The sequence below is a fragment of the Plecotus auritus genome, assembly GCF_963455305.1.
Source record: "Plecotus auritus genome assembly, chromosome: 9".
Taxonomy (NCBI): domain Eukaryota; kingdom Metazoa; phylum Chordata; class Mammalia; order Chiroptera; family Vespertilionidae; genus Plecotus; species Plecotus auritus.
In genome coordinates this window covers 45,639,990-45,661,245 of record NC_137783.1, presented here as the reverse complement: position 1 = coordinate 45,661,245, position 21,256 = coordinate 45,639,990, and the positions used below count along the sequence as shown (strand labels likewise).

Sequence of the window (21,256 nt, the reverse complement as noted above, 5' to 3'; positions counted from 1 at the left end):
CCAGAAGGGACTGGACCATCTACTTCCACAAAAACCCACGCAGTGAACCTGTCCACTAGCAGAAAAGAGCCCTCTTCTGGTCACCTCTGGCAAGCATGAGTTCCCTATCTGAGGTTAGAGTCTGGTTAGTGGAAGCAAATCTTCAAGGGTCCAACATTCCTTGGAGGCAAATACCAATCCTAACTGGGCATTGGCTACAGGGTCCTAGCTGGCCAGCTTTGCCCCATCCTCATCCTGGCTTAGCTGGCCCAGGAGAGAGTGGAGTGGGTGTGTGAGAAATTAGTGGGACCAGCCCTTGGGGCAGAATGTCATGGGGAGGATATGTAGAGTGTGGGCCCTGCTCTCAGTTCTGAACGCTGCTATGAGCCCCAAACCCAGCCCTGATTATCACTTGCTCTTAAGCCTTTGTTTGGGCTTATCCCTGGAGCCACTATATGCTTTGCCCTTTGCTGTGCTAACTATGACTGACAGACAAGACAGCTCAGTGTCCCCTCCTCCAGGAAGCCTTCCCTGAATCCTTGTTAGCGCTCCTCAGTGCCCCATCTGCACCTTGGTCTCTGCCTATGGATGTCCTCACTGCATTTCCTTGTGGCAAGGACCATGTTGCCTTCATTTCTGTATCTCTAGTACCTGGCACATAGTGGGCACTTGGGGGACATTGGCTGAATGAATGAATGAACAAATGAACTATGAGTACATGAACTATGCTCCTGGGATGGCCACTACAGTTCCTCACTGCTGTCTGAAGGAACAGAACAAAAAAATTAAAAGCATTGATTCTTTTTGACTTAAAATGTTTGTCCCATAAATCCTTTCCCACTGGTACCTGATGCTGTGTGTCCGTGTTATGGTATTACAGCCCAGGAGCCATACATACATAGTTTGGCAAAAGTAGGTTTACAGTTGTGAGTCCACAAAACACAGAGTTTATCCTTGTATTATTATTTATTGATTACTGTATTAACTTTGTGTTTTGCGGACTCACAACTGTAAACCTACTTTTGCTGCACCCTGTATATTCCCCCATGATGGCCTCGGGGAACCCCATCCCCGATCCTACTTGTGTTTTCTGGGAGCAGGCTGGAGAGCACCAGGATGAGGAAGGCAGAGAAAGGGAGACTGCATTTCCTACCCTCCGCCCCCGCCCCATTCCACCAGGGAGCTGGTATGGCCGAGACCTGCTTCCAAGAGGCCAGAATAAGACTGGCCATAAGGGACTGTGCATAAGACAGGGATCACGGATCTCCACTGGGCAGGCTGGGTCTCTACAGAGGGTCTGGTCAAAAGATGAAACTCTTTCTGGCCATGGGGACCAGTCCCAAGTTCTGCAGGGCCTTCATGGGTAGTGACCCACCCATTCTGGTGGTTAAATGTGCCTAGGGTGATTTTCCAGTTCTCCGATTCCCATTTCTTCTGGGGACCAAAAGGAAGCCAGATGCCTCCAAAACTCAGGATTTTAGAATGTCCGGGGTCTCAATGACTGCCTCCCTGGGGAACTCTAGGACTGTGGGGTGTGGGGAGAGTGGGGAGTGAGGGGCAGTGTGGTGTGTTCACTGGCCTAGGTCCGATGGGGAAGAGCAGCATGGCAAATGCTATCTGTTGGTCACCCCAAATCTATTTGCCTTTCCCTCACTAACAGCTCTTGTTTGAGGCAGTGATGTATCTGGCCCCCAAGTAATAAGCCCATCCTGATAACCCTGTCTCTCACTTTCCCAGCCTCCCTTGCAGCTAGAGTGCCCATGTGGACTTCTTCTGGCTAATGAGGATAAGCAGAACCTCAGGCAGTAGGTCTGAAAAGCCTTTTGCTTTCCTGATAAAGGGGCAGAATGGCGTGCATAGCTCTTTGTCTTCTTGTCATTTCCTGACGTGATGCTGACATGGCTGGGGCTGTAGAAGCCAGTTTGCAACCATAAGGCAAAGAGCAAGAAGCATCAGCTCTTGCTTCACTGAACACAAAAAAACGACATTTGTAATTCTCTCTGGAGATCTGTTCTGTGAGAAAAGTACATTCTGACTTATTTATGACTCCATAGTTACATTTCTGTTACTTGTAGCCAAACACATCTCTAAATGCCACGGGAGTGATGACCAAGATGATTCACCCTGAAGCTATATGCATTTAAATTATACTCTTTCCTGCCCTCTTTGGTTAATGACATGTGTCCTGTAAAGGTACCTCTGATTGGCCCACTGGGTGTGAATGGCTGAAGTGGTCAGTGGTGACACTGGGCAGCCATAGGCCGAGGATGCCCATTGGGTGCCCAGAGCCAGCTCTATTTCATGGGCTTCTCAGAATGTGGTTTCCTAGGATTGGCCCAATGCCACCATCCTCCCAGAGACACTTCAGATAAAGAGCCCAGCTAGGACCTGCTCTGACCCCACAGCCCACCGTGCCAACATCAAAGCGGGGAGGGATCCTAACAGAGACACCTGTTGGGGGCAGAGGGTCTGAGGCCTCATTTGTAATCAGGGTCCCCAGGGTGGACCGATTACAAAAATGTCCCCGTAGCCACACTCTTTGCAATGTGACATTACAGCTCATCCCTTCAAAAGATAGCTTATTTCCCCACATATTGAATCTGCGCTGGCCTTGTAACTCGCTCTGGGCAAAAGAATGTGGTCGAAGTGACCCTGTTCCAGTTCCAGGCCTGGGCCTCCAAGCTTCCACAGGCTCTGCCATATCTCCTGGACCCTGTCTTGCTCCATGAGACAAGCACGAGCCAGCTTCCTAACAGAGGACAGAGAGGTAGCCCAGTTGCCCTGCCACCCCAGCTGACAGGCAACTGACCCCCAGAAGCACAGCCATCCGACCCACACTCCGTTGCCCACCACATGTGGGAGCACAGCTGAGAGCAGCGAATCGCCCAGCTAAGCCCGGTCTAAGCTGCCAGCCTCAGAATTGGAGCGAGATCAGTGGCTGTTTCATGTCCCTCTGTTTGGCTCGGTTTGTAAGGCAGTACTATTATTATTGTGGCTCGGTTTGTAAGGCAGTACTATTATTATTGTGGCTCGGTTTGTAAGGCAGTACTATTATTATTGTGGCTCAGTTTGTAAGGCAGTACTATTATTATTGTGGTGATAGACCGCTGATACAATCCTCCTCCTCCTCAAGGTTTACCAAGCATTCCACCGACACGAGTTAATTCACCACCTATGAAAGAGATACCATCTCCCTTCTGCAGATGACAGAACCGATACTCTGAGAGGTTCTGACTTGCTCAAGGTCATGCAGCCAGCTCACAGTTCTCCACTCTCAAATTGCAAATTGCTCCAATCCCAGCCTATGGCCCCTAGACCGTCTCACCATCCAGCCCTGCCTGCCCCCACCTCCTTCTCCCACCTTGCAAACCTTGGGCAGCAGCCCTGCCCATTCAAGCATTAGGCCAGCCTATGAACATTAGCCCCTTCCAACCCTCACATGTTACTATGACGATGGCGCATCACACCAACATGACGTGAGGAAAGAGGCCAGAGGCATCTTTTTCTACCTGGCACAGAGGCACCACCACATGGGTTAGTGTGGCCCCACAGGCACACGGCTTGGCAAGTGGTATGGGGGCTGGCCAGGCCCGAGGTACAGGCTCAACTTGTACCTTCCCATAGAGCTGTGTGAGCAAAGACGACTAAACAGAGACCCTCGCTTCTGCAGGCTTCCCCTACATACTCATAAGCCAACCGACTAAAGGCTCGATGAGGGCGCTGTCAGGATTCACGCAAGCACGGCACCCCATCCCCACCCAGCATGTTCCCCTCACACAGGAGGTGCAGTTGCCCCTCACCCACCCTCCCTGTCCCATGGCCGCCCCTGTCACTCACCGACAGCGGAGGGGTGCCCTCGTCCTCCACAGTGACCACCAGGTGGTAGAAGCTCTGGTGCTCGCGGTCAGGTGGGGCGGGCCGCGTGGAGATCTCCCCACTGATGCGGTCCATGCGGAAGGTCATGTCGTCGTTGCCCGCGGTGATGTAGTAGGACAAAACGCTGTTGATCCCGATGTCACGATCAGTAGCTCTCACCTGGACCACGGCGGTACCCCCGCCCACGTTCTGGGAAGAGAACAGGAAACGGGTCACTCTGAAGTCAATAGGGCAAAGTGCAGCACCCGCTCCGGGGAGCCCAGGGCCTCCCTGGACCTCCGGAAAGCTTTGCTGTCTATGCTGGAGCTGCGACGAGGAGGATGAAGATGATGGTGGCGAGCATTCTGTGGGCACCTACTCATGCCGGGCCTTGTTAATGCAGTAACTTCCCCTGCAACCCTAAGTGTCAGGTCCTGGTGTCACTCCCACTTACAGATGAGAAAACTTGGGTGCAGGCAAGGAATGTGTGCACGTCACACAGCGTCAGTGACAGAGCCAGGTCTGAATTGTGGGAGGCTGGCCCGAGAGCTGGCCTCAAAACCCCTATGCCAGGGGTCCTCAAACTTTTTAAACAGGAGACCAGTTCACTGTCCCTCAGACCGTTGGAGGGCCGGACTATAGTTTTAAAAAAAAACTATGAACAATTTCCTATGCGTACTGCGGGCCCGGGACGAGTCGGCTGCTAAGCAGGACAGGCAGCGGCACCCGGCGGGCTGGATAAATGTCCTCGGCGGGCCGCATGTGGCCCGCGGGCCGTAGTTTGAGGACCCCTGCATGCCATCCTGCCTTCATGAACGTCCAACCTGGCGTGATGCCCAGCAATGCCGGGGCAGACATTCTCCTGGAGGGGCTCAGTCGTAGGACTGAGTAACCAGGGAGCTGGTTTATTTTAAAGCAGCTCTCGCAGGGTACACCTCTGCTCCTGGTGGGCGGTAGAAGGCCACCTCTTCTCTCCCTCTCCCCTCCTCCTTCCACAAGACACTGCACTCAGGACCTGGCCTAGGCGTTAGGACTAGAGTTATGGATAAGCCACTGCCCCATCCCTGAGATCTGAGAGACTAGTGGGCCAGGCAGACAGTTAAGCAGGTGGTTGGAAGCTGGCTCATGCCCACTGTCCACCCCAGATGTCCGTCTGTACGGGTGCTGGAGTGCCCTCACCTCGTTCACACTGACATTATATCCAAAGGGGCTCTCGATCACTGGGGGGTTGTCATTGACGTCCAGGATGGTCACCTGCAGGATGTGGTTCTTCTTCCGTGGAGGGGTGCCCCGGTCAGATGCCACCACCTAGGAGGAAGGGGTGACAGGTCAGGGCTAAAGGGCGGGTTAGGACCAGGAATATGGAGTACTATCTACTCAGTGGGGGAGTTGGAAGGATAGACAGACTCACTGGCCCATCCCTGTCTTCGGGGCAGGGGCGCCAGCTCTGGGCTCTCCCTAAGTCCTTGCCTTCTGCCCAGTGCTGCAAACAATGCTTGCCCATTTCTTGTCTGCCCTGGGACCCACATCTGCCATCCGACTTGGGTGTGCCTAGTCTTCACCTCCCAACCTTACCCGTGACTGTATTCTGGGCTGTGCCAGCCCCTGACCATGACCCCAGGCCTGCAACTGGACCCGGGGTTCCTGCCGTTAGCTTCACAGGCCCCTGTTCCATGCGCTTAGGTCTGAACTCTGGCAAACAGAGCCTCAAATAATCACTGAGCAGCCCAAACACAGACTGAGCCCGTCCTGGGTGCGAGATGCTTCCTGGGTGCCTGCAGAAGTGCCCCAGGGGCTCGGGCTCCTGCAGAAGCACAGCCCTGGGTCCCCAGAGACCCCTCGGGAGACATGCCAGCCCAGCAACTCAGCAATAGCGGTGGCCTTCGTGACTCCTCACCTCAGCAGAGGCAGGCCAGGCAGGGGTTTTTCTTCCCATTGCACAAGGGGAAACTGAGGCCCAGACAGTAAACCACTTGCCCAAGTTTCGCACTGCATTTGTGGAAGAGTCGGAGCTTTGCCAGGCTCTCTCTCCCGGCTCTCACGGCAGGGACGGGCACCTCTGCTGGTCCTGCTCTGGCTTCCGAGCCCCTCCCAGATGCCCTCTCTGGGTTGGCCTCACTCATGCTCTTGGTCCTGAGGTGCCGCCTGCCCCCCGGTACTTGGTGACAGCAGGGGAGCTGACTACCAGGATGTGAAGGGCCAGGTGGTCAACAGCCACCTGGAGGGGGCGGGTCCCCACCTTGAGGATATAGTGGTCCAGCTCTTCTCTGTCCAGGGGCCTCGCCACGAACACTTCCCCGATGGAGTCATTGGTAGTGACAATCTCAAAGGCCCCAGCGATGTTGCCCGAGGCCAGAGAGAAAACCACCTGTCAGGGAGGAGAGAGGTGAGAAGTGAGGAAGCAGGTCCCTGCTTCCTGCTCAGTGATGGAGTGGCTTAGAGGGTCTATGGGAACCCCCTGCTGAGAGAGCTGACCTGGGCTATTTCACTTGATGCCCACCTGCCCGTTGCTGCCGGCATCAGGGTCCTGGGCCTTGACAGTGGCCACACGCTGGCCCACAGGGCAGTCCTCTGGCACGCTGACAGCTGAGTCGGAGGTGATGTCAAACCGAGGGCTGTTGTCATTCTCATCCAGCACAGTGATGTAGACCTGGGGGTGAACGTTACTAGAGACCTATCGCCTCCATCGTCTCCCCAGCCCCAAACACCAGGGGCTCACCGTGGGCCACGGGGGACCAGACCTCCACTCGGCCTGGCACATCAGCTCGCTTTCAGAACCCGCCTAGGCCTCTCCTGACTTCACACGAAGGCCCTGAGCACATTTTCCCTAGGAGTCTGGTGGGGGAGGGCAGCTCATACCAAGTGCTGAGGCTGGGATGGCAGGGAAGGGGCTGGGAGATCTGGAAGGGAGGACCCCGACTAAAGGGGATGGGGCTACTCAGCTCCAAACCACCAGGGAGTGGCAGACTGGCCCTGGCACTGCTTCCTGTTTTCCAAGAGGAAATAGGAATACAGATTTTGTGTGTGGAATGAGGTGGTAATTAATAAAAATTAAAGAAAAAATTATGTGCAGGCTGACTACAACACATCTGGCAGCCAGATATTGCTTGAAGGCCTCTTTGTTAGCACATCTGGATCAGAGGGAGAGAAACAGGGCTCAGAAGGAGGGGGGTTGAAGGTGGGTTGGTGGTCCCGGTGGGGAGGGGACAGGCGGGGAAAAGAGAGGAATTCCCAACAACGAGATAAAAGCCAGGAGCACGTACACGGCAAGGAGCAGCTTGTTCAGAGTCTACAGCTCAGGTGTCCTGCAGGGTCAGGACAGCGAGCTGGAGGGAAGGCCCTGATGTGGGTGCATCCTCCAGCTCAGGGATGGCCAATGGCCACGGGCCAGGAGGCTGGCACCGCAGGTGCCCCTTAGGGTCACTGATGAGGGGGTTGAGATAGAGCAGGAGGAGGCTAAGACTTTAAAAACCCCAGTCCAGGCCTCCTCCCCAGGTAAGATTCTCGGTCCTGGGGTTCTGGGCTCCAAGGCCTGCCTGCCTGCCTGCCTGCCACCCTAGGGACCCCACAGAGAGCCTGTAGCACCTCACACCCTGCTGAGGAGATGCATTTCGTCCTCCCTCTTAATCAGGTTTGTCTTCCTCTTCTTGGTCGTAGCCACTCCCCCCTACCTGTAGACAGCTTTTAAAACCACAAGGCAGCCCTAGCTGGTTTGGCTCAGTGGATAGAGCATTGGCTTGCGAATGAAGGGACCCAGGTTTGATTCTGGTCAAGGGCACATGCCCAGGTTGTGGGCTCAATCCCAGGTGTGGGGCATGCAGGAGGCAGCTGATCAATGATTCTTTCTCATCACTGATGTTTCTCTCTCTCTCTCCCTCTCCCTTCCTCTCTGAAATCAGTAAAAATATTTTAAAAAATAAATAAAGCCACAAGGCACTCTGGTGGTGTGGCTGTTGGTTGGTGTCACCCCATGCACCGAAAGGTCGCCAGTTTGATTCCCTGTCAGGGCACATGCCCAGGTTATGGGCTCCATCCCTGGAGGGGGCATGCAGGAGGCAGCTGATCGGATGTTTCACTCTCACATTTTATTCTCTCTCCCTCCCCCATCCTTTCTCTCTAAAAATCAATTTAAAAAATCTTAAAAAAACAACAACCAAAAAGAGCCAACAAAAAACCCAGCCAAAAACCACACGGCAACAAGCTCAGGCTTCACAGCAGGACCAACGCCACCACTTCCACGTACCAGCTGTGCGATTTTGGAAAAAGTTATTAAACCTCTCTGATTTTCCACTCTCTCAGCTGAAAATAAGAACGAGAACACCTACCGCACGAGGATGCTGGGGGGAAGAAGTGAGCAAGCAAAAAGGTAAGGGTGGTCCCTGTCCTGCCTCCTGCCTGGCAGATGGGCATGATTTCACTCTCCAAGACTCTGCCCAACCATCATGGATTTTGGTCAGGAAGTTCCATCAAGTCCTGGAGCCCCCGTGTGCTCACCTGTGAAATAGGCATAAATATGCCCACCACACTCTTCTCAGGGCACAAACAAGCAAGGCCACTGTGCTCTGATCCACCCCAAACCCTCCCACTTGGGTCCAGGCCTTGTGTGGGTTCCCCATGCTTTCTCCCACTGCAGGGCCTTTCCCATGCTGCTTCCTCTGCCTGAAATGGTCTTATTCCTTGGCTGAGTAAATTCCTATGCTTTCTGGGAATCTCAGCTTGGGTCACTTCCTCAGGGAAGCCCTCCTGGATTTCCCCGACATTGTATTATCAGGTGTCTCATGTGGCATACATTTATTGGTGTGATACTTTGATCAGTGTCTCTCACCCATTATATCTTACTAGAGGCCTGGTGCATGAAATTCGTGCATGGGGGGTGTGTGTCCCTCAGCCCAGCCTGCACCCTCTCCAATCTGAGACCCCTCGAGGGAGGTCTGACTGCCCATTTAATGGGCAGTCGGACATCCCTCTCACAATCCAGGACTGCTGGCTCCCAACCACTCGCCTGCTTGCCTGACTGCCCCTAACCCAGCCGTGGGCAAACTACGGCCTGCGGGCCGGATCCAGCCTGTTCGGCTGTTCTATCCGGCCTGCGGAGCTGAAAGAGCGGAGGGTTCTCTTGCTTTCCCCTCCGCTCCTTTACTTTGAATTTATATTAGTTCACACAAACACTCCATCCATGCTTTCGTTCCGGCCCTCCGGTCCAGTTTAAGAACCCATTGTGGCCCTCGAGTCAAAAAGTTTGCCCACCCCTGCCCTAACCGCTTCTGCCTGCCAGCCTGATCACCCCCTAACCACTCCCCTGCCAGCCTGATCAATGCCTAACTGCTCTCCTGCCAGCCCGATTACCCCTAACTGCCCTCCCCTGCTGGCCTGGTCGCCCCCAACTGCCCTCCTCTGCGGGCCCGGTCAACCCTAACTGCCCTCCCTTGCAGATGTGGTCCCTCCCAACTGCCCTCCCCTGCTGGCCTGATTGCCCCAACTGCCCTCCCCTGCTGGCCATCTTGTGGCGGCCATCTTCTGTCCACATGGGGGTGGCCATCTTGTGTGTTGGAGTGACGGTCAATTTGCATATTACTCTTTTATTAGATAGGATGCTTGTGAAGGTAGGGACTATGTCTGATTTTGGTTTCCTGTTGTACCCTGAGCCCAGCCAAGAGCCTGGCCCACAGTAAGTGCTCCCCTGATTACTGCTCTGAAGATCACGATGATGTTTGTGAGGTTTTCTCAGCATGAGGGAGTCGGCCTCAGAGGAGGAAGGGCAGGCATCAAGGTCCATGGGAATTAATGTGGGTCTGTGTCCCCATCCAGGACCTTCTGGTCCAAATCTCCCTATCCCATTCCCTGGAGGCCTGAGGGTATTACACTCAAGAACTCTTACAGCAGAGATCCTGCCCCTGGTCTGCCCCTTACTGCGGCCTCCCCACCCCTCCTGGGGCCTATGGGAGCTATTGGGGCCCGGGAGGAGTCAGGTGTAGGTGAGTTGTGGTTTGGGGTTCCTGCCTCATGGAGGAAATGGTAGCACCCCCAAAAGGCCCCTCAGCCTGCCTCCACACTCACATCTCCAACAAGTTTGGGGCTAATAGGGCTGGCATATCTGGGGAAGTGGCCCTAGGAGCCTCTGAGAAGCCAGGGCAGAGCAAAGGGGTACAGGTCTTGCCTGGAAGAGGGTGCAGTGGCTGTAGAAATACAGCGGCCTGCACAGAAATGTGTGCCCTGAAAGGCTCTTGCCAGCCCGTGCAAGGAAGTGGGGGGCTGGTCCAGGAAGGGACTTTAGCAGCCTTGGGGAGCATCCCAGCTCCTGTCAGTCTCCACCTGTCCTCGGCCCCTGGCCTTCTCATGCCAGCGAGGGTGAGGAACAACTGGCCCATTGTACAGATAAGGCTGCTGAGGCCCAGGGAAAGGACCCCACGTAACCACTCTGAGTCTTAGCTCCTATGGCTGGGCAGGCCAGGAGCCGCTGGACACAGGGTACCTGCCCACTGCCCACCACCGAGGACTCTGCTCAATGGCTGCCCTCTGGGACCATGGGGGCTGCAGAGAGCTGTGTAGATAGATGCAGTGCTGCTTGTGGTCTCACTAACCCTCAGGCTAGGCCCATGGATGGAGGGGGCTTTGGGGCATGACCAAGCCACCACTGGGGCCACTGGAGCCAGGCCTCTCCAGGGCGCCATGGGGTGGAGGACCTTAAGCAGCTGCATTTGGCTCCCTGCAAATACTTGGTTGCATCCTTTAGGCCAGTGATCGGCAAACTGCAGCTCGCGAGCCACATGCGGCTCACGAGCCGCTGTTTGCCGCTCTGTTGACTAATGAGTTTGCCGACCACTGCTTTAGGCTGTGACGGGGACTCAGTGGGGAGAAAATGTGGCCATAACAAAGGCTGATGCTGAGCTGGACACCCCTGTGTCTCCAGGCGGCCTAGACCAGACTGGCTGGTGCACAAGCCATGATGGCTGCATGTTCTCATTCTCACTGCAGGATGCCACTTCAGGGGACCCCTCCCCTGGGACCCACCCCCAGCCTGAGGTCACCTACCTGCCTCTCCCATTTCTCCCACTTCCTAGGAACCTCTGACCTCAGGGGTCACTCTCCCCGAAGTGGTCCCAGCATATGGTCTCCCCTGCCTTTACTGAGAGTCCTTGAGGGCAGTGACACACCATGCACACTGCCCTTGCCCAGCACCCCCAGGCCCTGGCACTGTGCCCTCCACTTCACATGCACTGCAGTAAAACACACTTCTTACACCAACCCCAAGACAGGGAGGGGGTCCCCTTTACAGAAGCCACTCCCATCATGCCTCTCTCCAAGACTAGTTTACAAAGGTTTCCTATCCACCAGCTCCTCTACCATCTTCCTCACATCCTCTGAAGAAGGCAGGGCTGCTGGCCTGACCCTCATTTTAGACCTGAGGAAAGGAAGCACAGAGAGGTTGAACAACTGGCCTGTGTCACACAGCCAGTGAGGGGCAGAGCTGGGCTGAGGCCTCAGTGTTCCTTTCATTGTGTGTTCCACCCATTCCTTGTTAGCGGGCTCTCCACCCCAGCGTCCCACGGAGGCTCAGCAGGACATGGAGGGCAGAGAGGGCAGAGCTGGACACGGGGTACGGGGCCTGGACTCAGGTGAGAGTGGATGAATTGGGACGGCCGTGAAGGGCCTGAGCAGGGACCTGTTGCACACGTCCTCTCCCCAGGGAGGCAGGAAGGCCCAGCACCACTCAGGGCCTGAGCCAGCACTGGCCACAGCCAAGAGCACCGGGGAGAGTCCGGATCCATGCTACTCACCTTCTGTAGCGAGAGCCGCAGGAGGAGGCCGAAGGAGAGAAGAGGCAAAGATGCAGTTGGTTAGTAGTCGGCAGCTCTTCTGGCCCCAGTTTCAAGCAGTGGTCTGTCGGGATGCCTCCCCCACCCCACCCCACCTGTCTGAGGTCTCATCCTGGCCAGGCTGCCCTGAAGATGTAGCAGGACTGCCACAAGGCTGCCCCTGGGCTATCAAACCCCTGCCTGGCCTGAAGGTTGGGTGGCTGGTGAAGATGTGGGTTTTGGGGTGCCTTGGGCTGGTGACGGGATGCACCTGAGGGCTCTCACCCGGGGAATCACTCACCACAGTGGCATCTACTTTGGGGCCGCCGTCATCCGCTACCACCGTCAAGGTGTAGAAGTCGCCTTTCTCCCGGTCCACTAGGCCCTTGACTGTGATCACACCCTGCAGGGAGGGTCCAGATGGGAGAGTGAAACGGTGCACACACCAGCCTGTCCCACCCCCAAGCAGTCCCATGCTCCGGCCAAAGCAGACTCCTCACTAACCCTGACACTCTGCCCGCTGTGCCACCCCACCCTCCCTCTGCCTGACATAACTATTGCACTCCTGCTGCTCTCAGTCCCACTCAGACACCACCCCTTCCAGGCAGGCTTCCTGCTTCCCCAGCCAGGCATGACCGCTCTTCTCTGGGCCCCAGAGACACTCCGTTACACTCCATTGCAATCTGTCTACATCTTCCTTTGGGTGCTCTGACTTGTATCCTTGACTATTCCTACTTCTACCCCAGCCTGAGAACTCTTTGAGGGCTGGGAAGGCTCTTGTTCATCTCTGTGCTCCCAACACGCCCAGGACAAGGCCTGGGACACTTCACGGATATTACCATGCCTATTTTCAAAGAAGGGATTCTTATAAAAAGCACTAAAGCAAAGATAACAAAGTGAGAGCCAGGTGGTAGATGAGAGCTGCACCAGACACCTAGCTAATACTGGCTATTGCAACAAAGCACAAAATCTATATTGGAGCTTCCTAACAGCCAAGGTAAAAACAGAAACACGATGGCCTGAATAGCTTTCATTATCTAGTAACAAGGATACCAGGTTGCCTAGGTATAAACTTTATCTTACGCCTAAATATTACTAGTAAAAGGGATGTATTTCAGGAATGTTTATCTCAAAGATACTTTATGACAAAGAGGAGCATGCCATGCACAGAGAAGGAGCTGAATAAATGCTGGCTAGCTTTAAAAGGGTTGAACTCCCTGCTCCTAGAGAGAGCACTTGCTGTCCCAGCCTCCCTCACCGTGTAGGCGTCTATCTTGAAGAGGGCTTTGGCCTGCGCACTGGTGTAGGCATCAAAGCGATAGGTGATCTGGTTGATGTTGTCGATGGAGTAGGCCTGGACCCGCACAATCTCAGTGCCCAGGGCCAGGTTCTCCATGATGGCAGCCTCATAGGAGGCATTGGAGAACTGCACGTCCTCATCCAGCTCGTTGAGCAGAGTGATATAGACGCTGCAGAAGCCCTGGTTGAAGGGGGGTGCCTGGTCGGTGGCGGACACATTCATCAGGTAGCTGGTCTTGGTCTCGTAGTCCAGGTAATCCACAGTGATAATAAGCCCCGTGCTCTCGTCAATCTCGAATTTCCCTTCTGCACCCGACAGGATGCGGTAGTTTATCAGGCCACTGTCCCCTGCAGGAGGACACAAGAGGTTGTGCCATCCCAGATGGTGGTGGGGCTTCCCAAGCTGCCTACAGCAGTGGCCTACCCAGCAAGCACAGCTCCCCACCTGTAGGTTGAATCGCCCCAAGGGATGCAACAGAGGACAGGGTCAAGGTCTATGTGGACGGCAAGGCCCAGCACACACTGTGGACCCCCTCTGGGGCCTGGTCAGGGCATGAGATATGCCAGAGGGGGTTTGCTCCTGGAGCTTCAAAATTTAAGCTCAAGCACCTCACATGGGTATTTGGACAAGACGGTGGGGAAATTAGGGATCTCTGGTAGTGAGGGTGTTGATCTAAAAAGTGTTCGATCAACAGGGGCAGCACTCTCAGGGGTGACCAAGTCTTCATTTGGTCCCTCAAGCCGAAGAATTCCAGTGCCAGGAATACCTTCTCCCGTTTCCCAAACTCCTTCACCCGAATCCCTGGGTCTTGGACTATACCCTTCCTCCAGGTGCCAGAGGTGGACTTCCTTAGCTGAAGTCCCTAGACTGACAGAGGAATGGTCCTGAAACCACTCAGGAAATCCCAGCCTCCCTTGAAATTATTTGCAAAACTCTGAATGGATGTGCATTTTCGGGCAGGAGGGATCCACAGACTACTCATTTCTCAAAGGGATTCCTGACCCTTTGAAAAGGTCATGAACCACTGGGCCACAGTGATGTGTGGACCTCAACTGTATAAATGGGAAAGCAATCCACCTGAGAGCGTGTGGAGTTATTTCTCCCTCTACCCTGTCCTGCACCCAGCTTAGCTGGGGATGCTGACGGGCGGGGCTGGGAGCCACCAGAACAGCTGACATGAAGGAAGCGCAGAAACTGGAAACTAGGAGTTCAGGGAGCCTCTCTGGGGGGCAGCAGACCCCCAGGAAAGAGCTCCTTCCTGGCCGTATGCCTGACCTGGCCACGTTCTCCTTCATTTTGCACTGCTAACTGTGGCCCTCAGCAAGACCCAGGCTCCCCTCCCTCCCCCCGCAGGCAGACCACTGTCCTGTAGAACAGGACACATTGCCCCTTGAGAGCCTGTGTGGCAGGCGGGGCCAAGGCTGGCTGGAGGAGCAGGCCTCACCAGCTTTCTGACAAGTCCTTTACCTCTCCCAGCCCTGCCCAGCTCCTAGCTAAAGGCTGGCTGGGAGCTGCTGGGTGCTGCGATGACAAATCTGGACATCCCAAACTTGTGACCTCTCTCTCCTCTCTCTATCCAGCCCTCCTGGTCCTGGGCATCTGGTGAGGATGCCACCAACACCGTCCCGGGAGCCCCTCCCTGGCCTGGGAGCCACTGACTGGGGGAGCCTGAGAGGTCCTGAGGGTGACAGGCCCTGCAGGAGTGGGAGGGACTTAGCTGGGGAGAGTCACTCTGGGGAATGGGACTCCCTGGGTCCCCTGCTGGCCTCACCAGTGTCTCGGTCTGTGGCTTTGACGACGATGACCGACGTGCCAATGCCCGCAGTCTCTCGAAGTGCCAGGCGGCTGTACTGTTGCTGCGTGAACACCGGAGCCTCATCGTTGACGTCCTCCACGTACACGATCACCTAGGAGTGGCCGGAGGGGAAGGTCAGGGTGGGGGAGACCTGGAAGCCCAGAGCTGGGCTCCCCTGGCCTGAGTGTGTGGTCACTGCTCTCCTGGGCCAGCTGGGAGCTGGGAGGAGAGGCTGGGGGCTGTCTGGGTGTTACCGTGTCCTCCCCACCTTGCACAGTACCTGGAACGTGGCAGGTGCTCAAACATCATCTGTTAAGGAATGAACCTTATCTTACTCTTGGCTCTGCTACTAACCCTGTGGGAACCTGTGAGGAATTAGTGACTCTTCTGTGCCATCAAGTTCCTCAGTTATGAAACAGTAATATCGATATAATAATTCATGTCCCATGTCACTCCTAGGGTTGTTATGAAGACAAAATGTGCCAGGCCCTGTAAGAGTTTTAAAGTGACCCTATTCAAATACCAGAATGTGTCCAGGAGAATAGACGTAAAAATGTTAATGGTGGTTGGCGCAGAGGGTGTCATTGCTCAGACCCTGCAGATTCTCAGGCCCCTTCTCTGGGGGCTCTCACTGCCAGCACAGCACCCACCAGCTGCTGGAACCACACACCCAGAGCCAGGGAGCCTGGGAATTGCGTCCCCGGGGGCAGCCCTTCCCACTGATGGACAGGAGAGCAGTCTAGGTTCTCCGGCTTCCTGGGCCCGACTGGGCAGCCGGGGCGATGCCCAGAGCTCCTGTGGGACTGAGTCACAGTTCCCCCTGTGCTACTTTGCTGGCTGCCTCTCCTTGCTAGTCCCATGACCACTCCAGCTTTTCCTGGGGACACTTCCTATTAATCGCTTTCACACCAATCCTTGTAGCAGGATCTGCTTCTGGGGACCCGGCCCACGACAGTGGCTATTTCTGAATTGCAGAATTATGCATAATTTTCATCACTGCTTTTCTGCACTTGCTAATTTCTCTTTAATGAATACAGACATCTTGCATAACAAAAATAAAATTTAAAAGATGTTTACGAAGAGATGTCTATGACTAGAGATCAGCACATCCCCCCTTCTTTTTGCCACCCCACCTGCCCTTGCCACTCACACACAGGAGCACAGGGAGGGTGTGGCCCAGCTATGCTCCGAAGGACCAGTGTGGTGGGGAGGGGAGTTATTGGTGCTCAAGGAGCTGTAGGGAGGCCCAGGGCTCCTGCCTCTTTCTCAGATGGGGAAACAGAGGCCCAGAGATGGGGAGGAACTAGCCCAAGGCCTCACGGTAACTGAGAGGGCTGGAGAGGGAGGGCAGGATCTTCTGGTTCCCAATCTACAAATACTACTGCTCTTCACACTACTCTGGGGATAAGCTGGCCCAGAACCGGTGAGACACCCTCCTTCCAGCCTAACAGAGCCAGAGCCAGAGCCAGCGCACTTGCTAGCAGGGTGCAGAGGGAGCAAACAGGGCAGGGCAGTGACATGCAACACAGACTTCACATGTGGTCACATGTGATGGTGGCCGAGGCACAGACTGTCTGAGAGCACGAATATTCGGTTTCCGATTGATCGCAGCCGCAGGGATCGGCCCCACGGGGTTTAGCTGGGAACTGGCTGGAGAGAAGTGAGGGGCTTCTGTTGGCATAAGCAGAAATGGTGGAGAACTCTGGGGTGGGTGGGGGGGGGCAGTGCAGAGAGGCATATGGGGAAAAAGGTCTCTCTACTTCCCTGCTCCTGGAGCCCTGCTTATTCATTAAATTTTCATGCCCAGACACCCAGAACCCACTATGCAAACTGCAGTGCCCACCCCGGAGCACAGATGCTCATGAGCCAGAACCTTCTCAGTTTGGCTTCCCCAGGAGTTTGGCTGGGGAGCCCGTGGGCGGTGGCGGGGGGGGGGGGGGGCGGGGGGGAGCTTTGGGGAAATTTGCATGGATGAGTTTCGGGAACTCTCTTTCCATAAACAGAAACTAACCATTCATCTTTCAAAAGTGTGAGCCTTCCCCTTCCCGACCTGCTTATCCCAGTGGCCTTGAGTCCAAGGGTTGAGGGGAAAAACAGGGCTAGTCTGTCGGTGGATGAAATGAGGAGGGAGGCGGCAGAGAGCCTGGGTGTGGCCCGTCCGCCCTGAGGCTGGCTGCAAGCCGCTCTCCACTTGGTTTCAGCCTTGTTTTTTTTGCAGCAGAGACGGCAAAATGGTGTGTGGTTTACAAGCCCGAGAGACACAGATGTACAGGAAACACAGGTCTGCCAAGCTCTTGCTGAGCAGTTACTAAGCGACTGGGCTCCCTGGAGAACCAGCCTCACTTTCTGTCCAGTGCTGTGCCCTCCAACAGGGACAGGGCGGGAAGTGTGTGTGTGTGTGTGTGTGTGTGTGTGTGTGTGTGTGCATGCGTGCGAGCTCCTGCAATGTGCATGTGAGTTCCAGGTTCCCACAGGACGGTTTTACTCCGAGCTCCCTGGCCCTTCCCTCGGGCTGTTCCTGGTCTCTGAAGCGGGACCTGGAAAACGTGGACGGTCCCTGCAAACCATCTCTGCTGCTGCTGGGAACACGAATCCTGGGCCAAGCTGAAGTCCTGCACTGTCTTCAGAAAGGTCCCGGTTTTCCTGGGGCTCATGTGGGGCTGGGTACTCCAAGGGTCACCCAGGGGGATAAGGTGGTGGTGCTCTGAAGAGCCTTGTGTATGGCAGCGCAGACCTGGACTGACTGCCTGGTATGAAGCCCAACTCTACCTTTACTGCGGTGTGACACTAAACACAATGGCCAATGCCTTTTTGCCTCAATCTCCTCATCTCTAAAATGGGCATAATAACAGTATTTTATGACTTTTGTGAGGATCACATGAGTTCAGGTACATGAAGCACATAGGAAAGTGCCTGGTACAGACTAAGCACGATGTGAGGGTTTCTCATTCCTCAGGGTTCCTGGGGAGGGGAGCAAAAGGAGGGTGGTGAGCAGGTGCGGCCGAGGCCCCACCCCTGCACCGATCTGCACCGCCTGGCTTTTATCTGTTCGACACAGTGCCCCGGGGCGCTGCATACCATTTTGTTAAAAAATATTGTGGCTAAAAAAGGGTTGCAGCCACAATGCTGAGGCACCGACAACAGCCAGCCTTGGAGAGAGGTGCTCCCCTACTTCTGGGAGGGTGAGGGGACCACAAGGAGGGCTATGGCTAGGAGGCTTGCAGTCCAGGGAGCCACCTGAGCTATGCTGATGTCAGTCACTCTGTGGCCGGAGGTTGGTCCCACAAAGGGCAGGCTCTGACGTGACTGTGTGTGTTGTGGTGTGAATAAGCAATTACACAGTCCTGCAGGTGAGCGTGGCCCTTTGGGACGGCCCGAGTGCGTATTCCGGAGCCCTCAGTCACCAGGGCTCCAGAATTGTCCCAAGAAACCCCAAGGTGTAAAATCCCAAGGGGTCTGCCCCACTCAGCCATCTCCACCCGGCCAGATCTCACTTGGAAGGGAAGCCGTAGAACCAGATTCCCCTTCCCCTCTCTTCCTGAAGCAGAGTTTCAGGGGCAGCAGGAGGGGGGCGGAGGTTGAGTCACCTGCCCCTCAGCCCTGCTGAGTGCTGGTGACCCTGGCAGCCTCTGCTCATTGTTTCCAGCCTGGGGGCGGGGGGTGTTGGGGGGACAGCAGCTGCAGATGGGGCTGATAAGAAGAGCGATGCTGTTCCACTCAGTTCTGGTAAAAGTCCCTCCACCTGACTTTTCCCATCTCCCTCCCACTCTTCCCCTCTGGGGTCTGACTCACTTTCCACCTGGTTAAAGGAAGGTGCTGTGAGTTGCTGAGTGTGCAGTGGGGTGACCTTGAGAGGTCATTTCAGCATCCCCCTGCCACTGGGCAGGAGAGGGCATAAACTGGCCCAGCCAGGGGAATATCTGTGTGTCTATTTTTGACTGTTCAGGAAGATGAAGGTTGATTGGATTTTATCTGCTAAGGGAGAGCCCAAGGTGAGGGAGGGTGGGCAGAAAAGAATACATTTGATGGGGCAGCTGGAAGTAGCTACGGGGGTCTTTGGGGGCCACTTTTAGTGGAAAGAGCACTGAACTTGGACTCAAAACTCCTGGGCTCTGAGGTCTGTCACTCATGCCTTTTCTGTGCCTCAGGTTCCTTGTTTCTAAAACAAAGTGGGCAACATGTACATCTCTGAGATCATCGCAGGGAGATTTTCTTGGCTCAGGCTAGAGCATTGTGTAGACATAGCAGGTTAGCATGGTAAGGACATCTCTTTAATCCCACCATGGACTCCCCTTCCACATCTGGAGAAACTGAGGCTCAGAGAAAAATGATACATCCAAGATCCCAGGCTGGGCACCCCAGCACCAGGTGTCACTCAAAGCCTAAATCAGTGGCAGCCCTGCCCTGCCCAGCCCCAACTGGTGGCCTTCTCCCACCCAGCTACGGCCTTGGCCCAGCCCCGAGCTCAGTGCAGGAGGGGATGCAGGGCTTTAGGCCTGGCTGACTGGCTGTCTGAGAGCCGCCCCGGCCCACCCCTGGACTCACCCTGACGGAGCTCCGCATGGGGCCCAGGTCGTGGTTATAGGCCTCCACTATCAGCACGTGGGATGAGTCTTGCTCCCGGTCCAGGGGCTGGGGTCCTCGCATCAGGAGCCCGTCACTGACGTGGATACGGAAGTGGTTGCCATGGTTACCTGTGTGGAGAGACAGATGAGATGCATGGGCTGTGTCCTGGAGCAGGATCCTTTTGGGATTGTGGGGTAAAGGAGGGGGACCCAGCCCACAGAATGCTGATCCTGCCCACAGGTCTCAGGACATGGCCTCTGCCTTACGCTGCCCTGCCTGGCAGGACTGGAGGGAGTGGGTAGAAGTTGACTCTGTCCCCTCCTTACAGGAAGCCTGGGGGACCCCTGAGACACCCCCTCCCACTCGAGGTGTCAGTGGATTCAATATTTCAGAGGGATCTGGGCACTACAGAAAGGAGCCCAAACCAAATTCTCTGTGGGTGGGTGAAGCCAGGATTTGGTGGACATCTCCAGGCTGGCCCAGTGCTGTGCCCATGTCCTGTGGTAACAGCACCCTGATTTTCCTCTGGGGACCCACCCTCCCTTCCTCTCAGTCCATGTGCTTTGTGACTCATTTTGGGAAGCTGGGGGCACTGCCCTCGTGCACAAGGCAACAGTGATGGTAAGGGATGGGCCCATGACACATGTTGAGCCATGACAATCTCTGGGGAGCTGGCCGCCGAAGGCCGTCCTGGTCCTCACGACCCCTCTGGAAGGTCAGGAGCAGGACTGGAGGCAGGGTCTGGGCTAAGCTTACATGCCTGTTCCGTGCCCTCCGCGAGCCTCTCTCTTGGGGAACCTGGGTGCTGGCAGGCCCTGAATAGGGACCCGCTGGCTGCTGCAGACCATACCCCTCACATGCAGCACCCTCATCTCTAACTTGGTGCAGAGGACTGGAGAATGCCCCCGGTTCTTCCCTCTGGCCCGCCCGTGTACACAGTACTGGGGCTTCCTCAGCCTCAGCTCCAGAGCCCCGGTAGCCGAGAGACACTCTGCCAAGGGAAGGGTTGGCCCCTGCCATCCCACACTACCCACTCACCTTGAAGGATGCGGTACCACACACGCCCAAACTCGCCCTCGTCGGCATCTGTGGCCTTTAGCTGAGGAAGGAGGATATAAAGTCAGCCCCTGAATACCAGCCCCCAGGGAGAGAGATGTTTGTGGAGTCCTTCTCCTTCCCTCCGCACACCCCAGCCTGTCCTGCCCAAGCCTGTGGCTTCCCGTGGAGGCTGGGGTGTGGGGTAGGAGAGGGACGTGTCTGTCTTTCTCATCCCTCCAAGGACACCTGACTGCGGATGTCTCCATACTGCCCTGCCTGTGGTGGGGGACCTTGCCAGCTGTTCTCTGATCCCCTCCAGGTTCTTGGGGAGGACGGGGAGAAGGTGGGTGATGGGTCCAGGCTTGACTAGGTCAGCTCACACATCCACACGTCCCTCCTCCAGCCTTTTGAGCGCTCAGAACCTCACCCAGGGTGGTGGATTGTGTGGCTGCTTCTTGACTGGGTGACCCTGGCCAGGCCACACCTCTCTAGACCTCAGTGCTTTCATCTGAGGGGGCTGGATGAGATGGCTCCTGTCAGCTGATGGATCTGACAGCCCTTGGAAGGCTCCTGTCCGTCTGAGGCTGTGCAGAAAATGCTTTTGTGGTCAAGGGCTAAGGGCAGGAGGAAGCAGCTAAGTGCCCCAAACTAGGGCTCCAAAAAAAGGGGTTGGGCTCCAGGCTCAGGTCTTGGGCAGAGTCACAGCTTCTCCCCCGTGTTGTGTTTCTGGGAGCTTGGGGTTCCTTAATGGAGAAGCTGCTTTAGACTTAGGTTCCTAAGGAGGCAGCTTGTTGCCAGGGAAGCTCTGGCTTCTGGGAAGAAAGAAGGTTGGGGGAGGAGCGTGTGTGTGTGTGTGTGTGTGTGTGTGTGTGTGTGTGTGTGAGTGTGAGGGGCGGGGGAGGAGTGGGGGGTGATTATGTGTGTGTA

At 55.6% G+C, this 21,256-nt stretch overlaps 2 protein-coding genes across 4 annotated transcripts in view; both read right to left on the bottom strand.

Moving 5' to 3' along the window:
• The window catches only part of CDH23 (cadherin related 23), a 72,751-nt gene extending 66,321 nt beyond the window's left edge, over window positions 1-6,430 (bottom strand). For all 3 annotated transcript variants that reach the window (XM_080641354.1, XM_080641356.1, XM_080641358.1), the window contains exons 1-4: window positions 6,335-6,430; window positions 6,074-6,202; window positions 5,014-5,142; window positions 3,817-4,044 (exon numbers count right to left, since the gene is read on the bottom strand). In XM_080641354.1, the coding sequence (XP_080497480.1) occupies window positions 3,817-3,942 (126 nt within the window). In that variant the 5' untranslated portion in view covers window positions 3,943-4,044; window positions 5,014-5,142; window positions 6,074-6,202; window positions 6,335-6,430. The remainder of the gene's footprint in view (window positions 1-3,816; window positions 4,045-5,013; window positions 5,143-6,073; window positions 6,203-6,334) is intronic.
• Window positions 6,431-11,225: 4,795 nt separating this feature from the next.
• The window catches only part of LOC308257819 (cadherin-23-like), a gene marked incomplete at its 3' end in the record, with an annotated part of 323,284 nt that continues 313,253 nt past the window's right edge, over window positions 11,226-21,256 (bottom strand). Inside the window, exons 29-34 of the mRNA XM_080687874.1 lie at window positions 20,330-20,390; window positions 19,271-19,419; window positions 14,702-14,837; window positions 12,889-13,277; window positions 11,916-12,033; window positions 11,226-11,236 (exon numbers count right to left, since the gene is read on the bottom strand). Coding sequence (XP_080544000.1) covers window positions 11,226-11,236; window positions 11,916-12,033; window positions 12,889-13,277; window positions 14,702-14,837; window positions 19,271-19,419; window positions 20,330-20,390 — 864 coding nt within the window. The remainder of the gene's footprint in view (window positions 11,237-11,915; window positions 12,034-12,888; window positions 13,278-14,701; window positions 14,838-19,270; window positions 19,420-20,329; window positions 20,391-21,256) is intronic.